This window comes from Priapulus caudatus, unplaced genomic scaffold (assembly GCF_000485595.1).
Source record: "Priapulus caudatus unplaced genomic scaffold, Priapulus_caudatus-5.0.1 Scaffold221, whole genome shotgun sequence".
Taxonomy (NCBI): domain Eukaryota; kingdom Metazoa; phylum Priapulida; class Priapulimorpha; order Priapulimorphida; family Priapulidae; genus Priapulus; species Priapulus caudatus.
The window spans coordinates 723,166-738,506 of record NW_014577282.1 but is presented as its reverse complement, the minus strand read 5'-3'; the positions used below and the strand labels follow the sequence as shown (position 1 = coordinate 738,506).

Here is a 15,341-nt window from a genome sequence, read left to right as displayed (position 1 = left end):
CAAAAAATGCACCAAATATTCATACCTAAGGGATTTAATTAATGATATAGCAGGTTATAACGATATGATAAATGTAGGTTTATGATGAGGGAAATATTATCATGGGCAGAAGAGCAAAATTATGGAAATCATACTATAGAAGCAAGAGTGAAATTATACGAATGCACAGTTTTACCTTCCTTCCTAAATAACAGTGAAACATGGACCAACTTAACTAAGGAAGAAGTAAAAATATTGGAGGATTTCCAAAATGAGTGCCTGCGCAAAATAATAATCACGCAGAAAACGCAGAAAGATCTACGGAAAGGCATTGAAAGACGATGAAAATTCCAAGGAAAGATACGGAGAAATCAGTAAAAATAACATATAGTTTCTATACGTAAATCATGGTAAATACATTAAAAACGCATTAATTATTTTATTAAAAATCCCCATATTTACTTATAAAACATCCAAGAAATGGCGCTGTGGCATGTAAACATTGGCTGTATTTTGATGAAAAATGTTCAATGAAAAATGCACTCGTTCACTTCCGACAGCGAGTGAAAATGCATAAAATTTTCCTCTTCAATGCGAAATGCATCGGCCAGGCATTTCATTATTTACGAAACGTAAATAGGCCGTCGAAAAACGGTAGGTACAGGAACCGGTAACGTCGGTCACGCCCCATTCATGTCCATCAATGAAGAAGGCGGGGCTTATTCTGTTTACGGAGATGCGAAAATGCAACAGAAAGACCTAGCGCAGTGCGCTAAACAGCGTGTTATTTTCGTATTTGTGCCAAACTCTATCGTAGGAAACCATTCTAGCCTAGCAGAATGCCCTAGTTCCTGAGATCAGCGATACCATTCTCTAATGGTATTATACCTAGAAGTTATAATAGAGAGGCGCGGCGTAGACTGTGATTGGAAGACACAAAGTGTCAATCCTCGGCGAGCCTCGGCATCATGGCCGCATCACGTCCAGACTAGCAGCGTTGGCATACCAAAAATCGATAGGAAGTGGCTGCATGGAGCTTCCTTTTGGCCAGTGGCAGTGAACCTTACATTGTGTTGGCCAGGGTTTATTTACGTGCACGGGTCGTTCGGCATGCTCGGCAATCTGCAGCCGGATATCTGCGCGAAGCGCGAAAACGCCGCGTAGCGGCACTCTTACTCAACTTCGCTGCCCTATTTCCAACCCCTTGCACGAGTCCCTTTGGGTATAGGCCGAAGCCATATAATCGCTGAATTGAGCAAATCTGGCGGTTGCACGACGGATTCAACTACCCACGTACCTCGACATTTGCTAGAAATGCTCCCAATTCTTTGTTCGCTACTAGGCGCGCCTTCTTTGCTGTAATAAACGGATTTGAAGTTTCTTCTGTTTGTTGTTGATGAGTCTAGTACATATGGCGTGCCATAGACGGCGCAGCCTGGGCCGAGGCTATAGGCATAGTAGACTAGCTGGTACCCGTTCGCCACCTTCACTCTGGCATATCACTACGCTCACGTAGTGTAGCATCTGGAACTGTCGACCGGGTACCAGTCTATATGCATATAGCCTCGTATCCTGTGCAGCACGGGCAGCCGGCGCTAACCGGTTATAACCCGCCTAACGGCTAGACTCGTACCAGCTCGACAGTTGCACACCCCTTTTCAGTGTAGCGAAGGATACTTGCCTGATGAAACACAAGTTGATTCCACATATCGAATGACTCAGGTGGGCCCATTACATTCTCGCAATACTCCGAGTAGCGGTCTGCTTGAATAGGTAAAGCGACATGAGGGAGACTTGATGGGCATACCCTGTGCGCTTGATGTGATGCTCATTGAGTAAAGACTGTGCGCGACCAGAGATGTCAGGACCTCGCCTGAGAAAGGATGGTGGCCCACCCCGAGTCGCGCAGCAACTTGCCTATCATAAGATGCATCTTGTCTTTGATGTGCAGAGCGCCCATCACAACAACCAACTTATCTTCTCCCACAGTGTCGGGGAATTGCTATTGCACGAGTTTGATGAGAGCATATAGTGGCTGATCTGCACCAAGAACACTGGTCTGGCCCGGGTTGAGGAACTTAGTGCCTTGTATCGTCAGCTCCATCGCGTGCTTCATTGACGATGTAGATGCAGCCTTGTCTGGGAAAAGGGTATAGATGCCGATCTCGGCAGGGGGCTTCACCGACTCATCGCTTGCTAGTAACGAGTTGTATCCTAACCATGTGATGATGTCGCCCTCTGCAATCATGCCTTGCTTCAGCACCCTAGTGACATGCGCCATCCACGCCTCATCCTTGACCTTGGCGCCTTGCACATAAAGGGGTGTTCTGATGTCGCAGAGTCTGAGTGCAAAGACATGTTTGAGTGAGTTCGACTGGGGGTTGGATCGTGTATGAGTCTGGTAGCTTTGGAGTTGACGTGTCGGAAGGGTCAAACTTGATGGGAGCCCGCTTCTCTCCAGGATTCTTGTGCGAGAGATGGTTGGTCACGCTCATGGCGTATCCGTGGAACTCATCCAGTGAGAAGTTACCCTGAGCCTTGCAATCTATATTATTCACATCATGGGTTGTGAAGACCTTGAGATGGCTGTTGGTGGGTACCCCACAATGACAGTACTGTTACTGGGTTTGACCCCAAAATGACCTTTAGGGTGATCTTGAGAGGCGACCTTGACTTCGAATCTTATAAATAAGATCAGGATCGGATTCTCAGAGGCCACAAATCCCTAAAAAGTGGTATTATGTCTGATTCTAGCACTTTTGGGTTTTTACCTATAATTGACGTACGATTCACCTCTCAATCGGGTGACCTCTATCGTGACCCTGACATGCAATATTGCCTCAAATTGTTCAAATAAGGTCAGATTCGGGTTACAAAACACCGGAAACCGATAAAATGAGGTGCTGTTTGTATATATTGACAAAAAAACACTAAAAAATGACATATTTGACCCCAAAATGACCTTCAGGGTGACATTGACCTCAAATCACTGAAGTAAGATCAGAATCAGATTCCCAGACCTTGGAAACCCCTAAAAAGTGGTATTATTTATGATTATAGCTTTTTTGGATGTTTAACTAGATTGCCCCCCAACCCGGGTGGCGGCCATATTCGAATTTGCCAATATGGCGGCCCCGGGGGCACCCATTCTTGCGCCCGCCAGAAATCGAAAAAGTATAGTATGGGCAACATCTGGACCAAATTTGGTGCTTTTGGAAGAATGTGAACCAAACGGCCTCTTTTTAGCCCTAACACTAAATGAAGTAAGCTGGATTCAAATGCTGCACTTTCGCCTTACTGCTGTCATCGAAAATCGAAAATCGAAATACTAACTCGTTCGTACACTCAGGATACCACTGCCACAATGCTAGCACTATTTTTAAAGTGGGCGGAGCTCCGGGGAAATGCAGCTAATGGCGATTGTTAAACAGCGTATGATTTGAAAGAGGTAACTGGGCGCACAATCCGCGTACTATTTCGTATCACTATTTTATCAAATTTTCCATTAAATAATGGTCTGATTTTTATTATGTTTCCAAGTTTTTATGTTTGGAACTTATAGTCAAAACGCCTAAGACCACACCGAAACGGAACCACAGTGAAATCAAAAGCTTCGCTCTCGCCCCCCCCCATCTGTACGACCCCCATCTAAGTCGCGAGCGAGTTCCTCCCACGTCCCAAATGTCTGCTCTCTGTGTCCCCCGCTAAAATTCCGGACTGTTCGCTGGCAGCTATGGACCTGTGCGCTGACCTATGCATTCGGTGCACGGATCCATAGCTGCCAGCGCTGCATACTTTTGTAGGACGTTCCCGCGGTCGCGTGTGCCTTGCCGCGGAACTGCGCGCAAGATCTGCGCTCAGCGGTTAGGATCAACACCACCTTTCGGCAACACTTCTCTGGTATCCCGTCTCATCTGGTTGTTATTGTTCACAGTGGCACACGTGCGGTGTACGCCCTACTAGTACTAGTGTGTTGCTGAGGATCATTTGAACGCCATTTACAGGAAGTTATCGGCAATAATAAGCGAAAGAGAGTACATATAGAGAACCATTAAGACTTTGGTAGTAATTCAATACATTTCGTGTTTGTTTACCATCATTTTTAGCTCACCTTGACATCGTCAAGATGAGCCATTGCCATGGGGAGTCGTCCGTCCGTCCGTCCGTCCGTTCGTCAGTCCGTATGTCAACATTTGGCTACGGTCAACGATAACTTGAGACCCGTTTGACCCACATGTTTCAAATTGCATACAGTTGTTACCCCTATGGGAGAGATGTGAACGTCCTGTTTTGGAGCACGCCAGTTGACTTAGTTTCAAGCCACGCCCACTTTTTGGCAATAATGAAAATGGCCATCTACATTCATTCGATTTTGTTAAATTTACCTACCTACCTACTTACCTACCTACCTACCTACCTACTTACCTACCTACCTACCTGCCTGCCTGCCTACCTAATCATACCTACGTGTAAGATTGTGTTTTAGATTCTTCGTTACAGTAATTTGACTGGAATATTTTATTGCTGTTATTTGCGCGATAATCGAAAACCAAAATGACGATCATTTAGGCGTAGCGCCATCTCTCACCCAGATTTCAGACTTTCAGATCTGAAACATTTATTTTTACATCAAAACTACCCCTGAAAAAAAACTTCTATTAGTATAAAACAAGGAATAAGGATATTTGATCACATTTCGGTCCTTTATAAATGAAACACTTACCAAATTGTAAATATCATCTCCCTCTTCTATCACACCCAAGATGAGCTATAGTGTCATTGACACTTTCATTTTGTATTGAGACGCTCCAAGTGCCTGTGCTTTCAACAGTCTTGTACGTGAATGCATGCGCCTCAAGAGCCACAAACTCAACACAATTTCATATCTCTGTTATTGTTTCCACCTGAATGCGTGATTGATCAGGGAGGGGTGCATATGTAAGAGTCAGCCATTTTCTTTGGCTTTCCGAAAAACACAATTCCACTTGACAATTTAATGGGCCATTTCAATTGGAAGCTCTGCATAATGCACCCCCAACAAGCCCTTTGACTGACTAGTAAAGAAATTCAAAGGTCCGTATATTACTCATATTTAGCCACCGATAGTTCTTATTTAGAACAAAGTCTTCATTGTTATCTTCTGAAAATACAGACCATCTGCTGACCACTGTGGAGACGTGCGCTGTGCCTCGAATTTGGCGCATGTCTCCACTGCGGACAGCGCCTCATACTTGAACATCCCCGCGGTCGCGTGCGCATATCCTGTGGAACTGCGCGTCTCATCCGCGCGCAGCACTTGGGATCAACAGCAAAGCTGTGCAACGCAATCTTGTATCATGTCTCTCTGGATCTTTGATATCTGTACGAATAAACCTGATTTTCTCATAATGGAGATTTGTAGACATATTCTATTTGTGATGCAATAAGTATAATATACTCTTAAATCCAAGAGCAATGTAAAATATGTGATTATACGCTTTTAGGAGGTTGACTGGTTAATTATTGAAAATTCATGTATGAAGTAATTATCCATGTGAACTGTGTACTAAGGACAATTGTTATCACTGCACAGTAGCAATGAATGTAGCAATAATAAAATTTTCAGTACAATGTGTCCAACTGTTAACCCGTTGAGCCTAATTTCATAAGATAAGGGTTTATGAACTAAAAGCATGTTTTCCTAATGTACTTATTGTTAATTATAATAATGTAATTGCTTATTGTTTGAATGTTGATCTCATTACCCTATGCAAAAAATGTAATTATTAATGTGGAATGAAAACTTTCAGGGTATTCTGCTCAAGCTGCTGGATGATGTCAAAGACAAGCGTGGAATTGTGCATAAAGAGGAGAAGAAGGTGCAACTAGCCTCAATTGAAAGGGAGGATGTAACGCTCGTATGCTCAGTTTCAGACATCTTCCAGTTGTCCAGTGTTGAAGCTGACCTGTTGTTAGCTATTTCAAGTCCTGCAATTCGTATGCAGGTGTGTTGTTTACACATACACGTAATTAATCTCGGCATGTGTCATCAAACAGACCAGTTAGTACTGTTTGCTCCTAGAAAATCCACATAGCACATATATCTGGCGTCCATGTTTAATGTGCATAGAATTATGTTACACAATTTAAAAAAAACATTAGTGTTTAGCTCTGTGGGTGTTACATAGCTACATAGCTAAGTCACAGTTTCATTTAATTGACTCATTGTCTCTACTGGCACATGTAAAATACATTGGAAAGTACACTACAGTCACACATCACACGTAGCCATGCTTTGCTTTATCATTCACGTTTTGATAAATCTCCAGTTGCTGTGAAAAGTTCTCAGAACTTGTGTGTAATTACCACCTGGCCCAATTTCTGTGTTTACATGTTCTTAGTTCATAGTTACGACAGAATAAGTGTGAACTTAACTTGGGGTGGGTACCAGTACCAGGTAACCATAAACCCAAATCATTGGCAACATGATAAACACAAACTGGAATAAACTCCCATTTCGTCTATAGCAAAACTCCCAGTCGGTCTAACCCCATTTCGCCTACTCCCAATAATCGAGTTTGGTATCTCGCGCGGACAACGAATCATGGGAAATGTAAAAGGTTATTCGGGATGAACAAGTACTGTTGCGAACGCAGCGCTGTATAAACTGTGGAAAAGTAACGTTTTCGGTCTGAGTTTTCGTCTTAGTATCTGATATTGGTTATGGCTGACGCAAATGACGATGATATGACACTGGATGATTCTCTATGATGGAAAGCCGATGCTTTGAAGCATTTTTTAGCGGACAGGGGGTTGAAAAAGACGGGACGAAAAGACGAACTAGCTGCTCTTGCTTAAAGGGATCGTTTACTCTAGGTTCTAGGGTTATTTTCAGTTAATTTAGGTTAAAATTACGCTACATAAAAAGTTTCATGGTTCAATCACCATTAGAAATATTATTAAAAAATGTTTTAAAACTAACGACTACAGTTTGATTACAACGACGGTGGCGCCACTCAAAGCGCACAATCTGATAAGTTGTGCAATACCACTTTCCAGCCAAGGGCTACAGACCGAGGGTGTTTCTTATTTATTCATTTAAAAGCAAAAGGATTGTAGTATGATCTTATAAACGACATATAGTTTCAGTTATAATATGGATAAATTTGCCCTAAAATTAATATCGTTCGGTTAAATAGCATTTAGGTATACATATAATTGCACTTTTGTGATTAGCCCTCGGTCTGTAACGTGCAAAATAAATTGTCAAATACGCAACTTTTTGGGGGTGGCAGCACGGTCGCGGGTGTCATGCTGTGGGTGCGGGTGTCATGCGGGTGAACGCCACCCGCTGTTCAAATTTTGTAGCGTTGATGTGTAATTAATTATAACAATAAAATTAGGTATCTGGTAACAAATACGTGTGGGTATAGACGATTTGTTATACAGTAAGTACAGTTGTATGCAGTAAAATTCTAGAGGCTACTGTCCCTTTAACTCCATCGCTTGGCTGGTGTTGACCAGTGGTCAGTGACGTAATAGTGTTCACGTTCCTGTCCGTGCCTTGTTCTGGGCCCCTCTTCCTGAAGTGACGTACCATTCTTGTGTCCTCACGAGCTTTTGTTTTTTTAGCTCAGCTGACGAAGTCAGATGCAGCTTGTATAATCGCATGATTGTCCGTCCGTCCGTGCGTCCGTCAACAGTTGGGCACAAATCTTACCCGCTCAACGTACGGTCTTGATATTCGGGACGTTGGGGGGAGGGCGTTCGCGAAAAGGTGATGTCGGATTGGGGGGTCAAGGGTCAAAGGTCAAGATGTGTTAATGGAGGGGGAATATTTCCCCCTTAACTTAAGGTATAGGAAGAAATACGGAATTGCGGCACAAATCTCAACGGCTTGACCTATGCTCTTAATATTCGATGTATAGTGTGATGGGGAGGAAACCCATCACCAGCGCGAAATTGGAGGTCACAGGTCAAAGGGCAGTGGGGGAAAGGTCAGATATCAGACATTTTCTGAGGACATGGTCTAACGTACCGAGTGCAAAACTTTTTTGTTTCAGCGCTGACCTACCGTTTTTATCACTTTATTGAAAGGACCATGAAATGTGCTTTCCACTGACCTGCGAAGAGTAAGTATCTGATAACCTTTTGACCCTCAAGAGGAGGGTTGAACATGGATTTGTTGACTGTTAACAAAGGACAACTGCTTTTGCTATTAGAGCCCCCTTCAACCCGCCCCTTCCCCCACCCTCCCCCACCACCACCACTACGCTCGCGCTCGAGGCATATCCATGTTAACATGTTAATATAGCGGCGTCATTAAAGTTACACAGCTATATCTTTATTACTGTACTACCAGTTGGTATAGCAAAGCCTATCATAGATTTTAGATCTGTATTAGTAGTATCCTAGATATATGCTTTGAGCGCGAACGCGGTGGCAGGAGGGCGCACTTGATTCGGTTGCCTGTGAGTTTATCAGAAGAATACCTGGCTACAGTACACGTCAGTTGAGCGCTGTCGCTCTGCGGCACTTGTTCTCTGTTTATCTTGGCTTTGAGATGAATAGGCCCCTGCGTTGTGTTGATGATGTTTCTAGTATAGTGTTAACCTATTCCCCTCAAAGCTGTGCTTGATGCTATATCTCTCCTGTCTGTCTTCTGTTCCGTCTATTGTTGTGTAAGTGTCTTGTCGTAGCAACGCGAAGGTGAGTTCGTGGGGTGCCAATCTTGGGTATACCGGTGCTGTTGCGGTCGGTGTTGTCTCATTCTGTTGTTGATGTTGTTGTTGCTGTTGCTGTGGTTGCTGTGCCTGTCATGTGTGGGCTGTTTTGCACCACTTACGTTTCCACCCGCAGTATGCGATTATTGTGAATGCTGCTACGGTTAGTAGCCCATACAGTACTCCCGACATACTGTGCGTAGACACCTTCATCTTCGGGAGTCCCTCTGGATTCATTGTCAGTGGTTTGTGATTCTTTATTGCTTGCTCAAGGTGTTCGAATGGTAGGTCTATGTCATTTGACGCGGCGTGCCAGTCTTTCGGAAGTATATCGGTAGTAGGTAGCTGGAAGTTGTCTTGTCCCTGTGTTGTCTTATTCGTTATAATCTCGCCCCATATCGCCAGTGTTACGTTCTTCGGTTGTTCGTCTGGTGTTATGTTGAACTTTAACGCTGTGTCTGATGCTTGATGGTAGTAGACTGGAAGCTTGAAATACGCCGAGATGACTGCGCATCCTGATTTGAGTGTGAGAAATTTGTAGGTTAGAATCTTTATGTCTTATTGTTCTTGTTTTGGCTCCTGTCGTCGTACAAGTCATGGTGAGCATAAACGGGTACAGTGTTGAAATTATACATATTCCTTGTACAACGTAAATCGTTGTCGGTGTCGCACGTGCGGATAATCTGATTCTTTTTCTGCATAATCTGGCTGTCGCTTTGCCGTCCTTTTTGTCAATATTCATCTCGCATGATGCTCGTTGTACTGTCTGGTAGATGGGGCTGCGTAGTTGGCAGACCGGCATCTTCTGTTGAATACACTGCTGTGCGTCCTGTGGTGTTAAGTATATGTAGTCTGCCTGGTCGTCCGAAACAGCCATATACACGTTATCCAGCTGGTAGTAGGCCGCCGCCGTTGAATTTGGCAAGAAAATCGGGACAGTTACTAGCCGATATATCGTAAAATCCCCTTGTAACTGTTGTAAGGGCAGCAGTGCTAGAATATTGAAACGTCCGTTATCTGGTATCAGCTGTACTTTCAAAGATGTATAATATTGGAATAGTTGTGTGGATGGTGAGTACGGGAGTTCAAACGTGGGCGGGAGTTGCTGCTTTATGTGGGTAAGGGCTTGGTATAGTTCTTTAGGCGCGAGTAATGTGGATGAGAGGGCATGAGCTAGTAAGTCGTTGATTGTTTGTGTGAGCCCTGTCAACGTGCTTCTGTGATTCATGAATTCGTGGTAGGTTCCGATGATATCTATTACTCGTATGATGTCGGTCGTCACTAAGATATTCGTATATTTCATTCTTGCTTCCAATAGTCCTATCGTGCAGGCCATCTGTTGTGTGGCGTTGGCCAGCCTTGTTATTCCCTTGGTGTTTGCTTCCGTCTGTAGCCTGGTAAAGTTTAACAAAGTTTATTCCTTCGAATACTTCTGCCAAGTGCTCGACTTTCAGCTGTAGCCAGTGATGGTGGTCGTGGAAAAATCCCTCTAGTCGCGTCGTTATCACAAATGGGTGTCCGTCGCTCTTTACTGTCATTGCTGTTGCGATGAGTGTATTCTTTACTGCCTCAATACTCGCGTTGATTTCTGTCAAGTCGATCGTGAAGCCTAGTGCCCACGTGCTTTCTGTGATGCCGGCTTAAATTTCCGGGATCATGATAATTCCTGGGATGTGAATCGGTTGAGTGTGTGCTGCAGCTGCTGCGTAAATCATTACCATCATGATTCCTATGCGTCTGCAAGAAAATGTGTGAAACGTTGACTGTGCTTTCTCTTTTATTCCCCTCCCGTGTGGTCTGACTATTTTACTATATACCCTTTCTTACTATATACACTTTCTTACTACGTACACTTTTGCTCTCTTTCTGTTCTGTCGTTATATTTTCTTTATTCTCTCGTTATCTATGCGCGTTACGTTTCCGACCCTTCCCTGTCTCTCTGCTTTGTTGTCTCCCTCTCTACTCGTCTCTTAGTTCTCAGTAGGTTTGTTTTACCCGCCTATCAAATCTCCGTCTCGTGTCTCTTTCTTCTGTTTCGGGTGGTTTATTGTGTGATTGCCTTGCTTTGGCTGTGAAGTGTGCTGGCCGTATGTTGTCTATGTGTGCAATTCTGGAATTGGCTGACCCGTTCTTGCAGATTCGGAAGCGTACCCGTGACAGCTGCTCGATTATCCTGTATTGTGACTGCCATGGCAGTGCCAGTTTCTTCATTGTACCGGGATTCAGTACAGATTCGTAGAAGTATATTGGGTCCCCGACTCGGAATTGTTGTAGCCAGGCTCTTTTGTCGTACATTCTCTTGTTTTTCCCCTCGTGGCCCTTGTGCGTTGGTGGACTTTTGATATAGCTTAGTGTAGTCTTTCTGTCACTATGGTCACTGGATCGTCTGCGTAATGTCTACGTCTGGGCTGTAGGAAATCGTGTAGTGGCAGAACTGCCTCCCTCCCGTGAGGGAGATAGAAAGGTAAACTGGGATGTTTCGTGTACGCTTGTTCGTTAGGCGAATACTACCTGATTTACTAACAAATCCCATGTTCGTTGGTATTTATCGAGGTATCCACTAAGCATGTCCGCCAATGTCTTGTGAAATCTTTTGCAGCTAGCGTTCCTCTGGGGGGTGATAGGGTGTAATTAGGATATGGTGGATCTTAAATGTTTTCGTCAGCTTCTTTATGATCTCGTTTCAGAATTCTCTACCGTTATCTGAGAGGAATGCCTTGGGTATGAGTTCGTTGATTATGACGTGCGCTATGGTCTCTGCTTTTTTTTTTATCAGGTATGCCTCTGGCCAAGAACTGTATAGGTCGTAAAATGTTAGCAAATATTTGTTCCCGTTTTGTGTTAGGGGCAGTAGTCCTAGAATATCTAAGCTAACCGTCTCCCCTGGTGCATTTTGTAATTGTGCCTCGCCTAATGGGCCCCTGACTCGCTGTAATTTTCTTGAGTTGCACGTGATGCACGCGCGCACGTACTCCTGGACATCCGTGAACATTCTATCCCACTGATATCTCAGACTAACTTTTGCTAGCGTCTTATCAAAGCCTAGGTGAGCTGAGAAGACGTGGTCGTGCATTAAATACAGAATCCCTGGCACTAATCTCCGCGGTATGACTAACTGCATCTTGCTCCTTTCCTCGCTGCTAGGTGGGTTAACTCGACATAGAAACCAATCTTCCGTAACGAAATATTGTACTAGCTTCCGCCTTTCTAATGGTACCCTATCCAGTTCTAGTAACCATATTATTTCTCCTAACTGTGTATCGCCTCGCTGCCATTGATTGAATTCTACACTATTGCCTGGGTACTCTAATTCTCACACATGCGCCCACACGTCTCTGCCTCTCTTTGTTATTGCGCGGTGCTGCCCCCTGGTTGTCCTCAGGGTCTGCAACTGACATACTTTCGTCCCCTGCTATTGTGGCTAAATTTATCTGTCTGGTCACTGCTTCCGCTGATGATGATGGCTGCAGCGTGTCATGCACTGGTAACCTAGAGAGTGTGTCTGCCTGTACATTCAGTCTCCCCGCGTGGTAGCAGATCTCTGCGTTGTATTCTGATAGTGTAATTGCCCATCTCTGAATGCAAGCGTTCTTAACGCTCTTCGATTTGAACAGAAATTTTAAAGGTTTATGATCAGTGAACACGTGAAACCTTGCCCTGTATAGGTAAGTTTCGTCGTCGCTGAATAGCGAAAACGATGGCATAGGCTACCCATTCAATTGTCGACCAACATAGCTGCGTTTTGTTGAGTGCGTGACTGATAAATTGAATTACCCTTTTGTTCCCCTCATCGTCTTCCTGTGTTAACACTGCCCCAATTGCTATCTGCGACGCGTCCGTATACAATTTATATGGCTTCTGTAGATTGGGATATGCCAGTATGGGGGCTGTATGCAGTCTCAATTTGAGCTCGTTAAATGCTTTGTCTGCGTTGGGGCTCCACTCGAACTTAACGTACTTCCCCGTTAACTTAGTCAATGGCTCCGCGATCTTGGCGTAACCTTTTATAAATTTTCTGTAAAAATTTGACATCCAGAGAAATTGTCTTACTTCTTTAGCTGTCGATGGGGCTTTTACCTTTTTGATTGCCTATACTTTCTTGGTGTTAGGGGCGATACCTTCATTTGTTATTATGTCCGAGGAATTCGAGGGATGGTTTTAGGAAATCGCATTTTGAAGCTTTTATTTTTAGTCCCGCATTACGTAGACGTCTGAGGACTTCCGATATATGTTTCAAATGATTCTCGAACGTATTGCTATATATCAGTATGTCATCGAGGTATGCCATTGCTTATGTGTGCTGTAGCCCGTCTAATACTTTATTAGCTAAATCTTGAAAATTACTCCCCGCTCCTTTTAATCCGAACGGCATCTGATTGAATTCATACTGAGCTCTATATGTACAGAAGGCTGTCTTATGTTTGTCTTCTTCCGCCATATCTATTTGCCAATATGCGGAGCAAAGGTCTAGGATACATCTAAATTTAGCCCCATCTAACTTGGCTAGCACGTCTTCTATACTCGGTAATGGGTACGAGCTGGCCTGAGAAATTTTATTTGGTCTTCTATAGTCCACGCAAAATCTTATGGAGCCATCTTTCTTCTCTATGAGGACGAACCCGCTGCTGTAAGGACTTTGACTGGTTCGGATAATCCCGTGTGCTAACATTTCTTCTACGTGCGCATCGATTATTTTCTGCTGATTCAAACTGATTCTATAGGGCCATGTTTGTACCGGGGCCGCGTCCTCCGTGTTGATATACATCGTAACTAGGTCTGTTTTACCCAGTTCCTTATTGCTAATGACAAACAGTTCCCTGTTTGCCTCTAGTATTTTCTTCAGCGGCCCTTTCTGACTCTGTTAACCCCTGTAGGCTTATTCGCAAAAGTGGATCCTCGCTAGGTGGCGCCTTCTTGCTCTCACTCTCTTGGCTACCCGCCTGTCGTACCCCTGCTTGGTCCACGATCTCAGCTATGGCTATTATGTAATTCTTCTTGACCATAAAGCATTCGTCCGTCTCATTCTTAATCACACATTGTACCCCCTTTGTACTGACTGTGTCTACCGTGGTCACCACGTGTACCCCAGGCCTTCTCTGAAACGTCGTGAGATTATCTGCCCCTTCCACGACCACTGTCTCGCCCTCTTTAACTCCCCGTTTCAAGCCTGTTAGCACATCTACCTGGGTATGAGGGTTCACATATACTGCTTTCTTAACCATAAGTAAGTACCTATCTGTCACGCTTCCTCTTGTTGTGTTTGCCAATAGTGGTACTACTGATCTCCCCAGCGTTAATACCCTCTTATCAAAATCTATTGTCACTCTCGCTTTCTCAAAAAAATTAGCTAGCAACAAATCTTGCTGCAACCCTTCGGTGATAGCGCCCTCTACTTGCCTAGTTACTTTCCCTATTGTTATTAGAACATCTGCTAAACCCGTATGCTTTAACGTCTGGCCGTCGGCTGTTTTTAACAATAAGTCCCTCATATCTACTTTTACCATCCTTCGTTTGTCTGCTTCCGGTAACCTACTCTAGACGTTCACTGAAATTAGGGTAATATTTGCGCCTGTGTCTATTAAAGCGTTGATCGCCATACTCCCCGTCCTGTGCTATATCACTGTCGGACATAATGGCAAAGCAGATTCTTTTGAGATCGCGAAAACGATTTTCTTCTGGCGGAAGGAAAAAGCCTTGTTCAGCTGCCCTGTTCTGACCTTCCTTTGTCTCAGCACAGGGGACTGGGGTTTGAATGTCCCATGCACTGCCTCCAAACATGCCCTGATCGGTTACACCTAGCGCATATTGGCCTCCCCTCTGCATTTCATCTATATTGTGGGTAACCCTGCTTCGGCTGCCCTTGGCTATCTGACTGAGGTCGTCTCCCCGCGTTAGCCAATGCCGGCACGTTTCTCCCCCCCCCCATTCCCTCTCACTGGCCTAATTTCCCTCTGTGCTGGCGGTCTTGGTTGCTGGATGTGTTTGGCGATCTGCGGTCTAGGACTCCTTAAGCTATTATTTACGCTCATTAGCATGCCCCTTACCGCATTTACCATCTGCTTTAATTGACCTTCCCCTTCCCTTGCTGTGACGCTATCTACTTCCATTGGAACCTCACCCTCCCTTAGTGCTACCTGTTGTGTACGGAATGAGAAAGAACGCTTCTGTTGCTTCTTAATCTTTATTGCATCTGTCATTACGCATACAGCGATGCTACGCATATGGTGAATCTAAAACATACCACACTGAGACTTGCGCATACAATAGCAGCTCTGTAATTACACAACTACAAATAATGGTTAAACACTAATAGAAATACATATTGGCCGATTCGGCATATAATTGTAGAAAACAAATTAGCAAACTTACGAACTGTGCACCCGCATTCCATACACAAGTATCAAGCCCTGACTGTGACTCGACAGAGAACGACCACCGTTGGCCTATACAAATAAAATTACACAATATAGTTTCAATCCAATTTGTACTTGAATAGCTTACAAATTATAGGTAACATCTAAATTATACACTCATGTAAATAGTCACAATCATCCTTAATTTATGGCCTAAATTCCTACCAAAGCTCAACACTTAAAAATCCTAATGACAGAATGGCCCCACACAAAGGCTGTCAACTATACCAGCATCAAACCACCCTTA

General features: G+C 44.1%; 1 protein-coding gene across 1 annotated transcript in view; it reads left to right on the top strand.

Annotated features, from left to right (window-relative positions):
- LOC106807541 (ubiquitin carboxyl-terminal hydrolase CYLD-like) overlaps nucleotides 1-15,341 on the top strand; it is a 194,181-nt gene that overhangs the window by 2,947 nt on the left and 175,893 nt on the right. Inside the window, 1 exon segment of the mRNA XM_014809909.1 lies at nucleotides 5,769-5,963. Within this exon segment, the coding sequence (XP_014665395.1) occupies nucleotides 5,769-5,963 (195 nt within the window).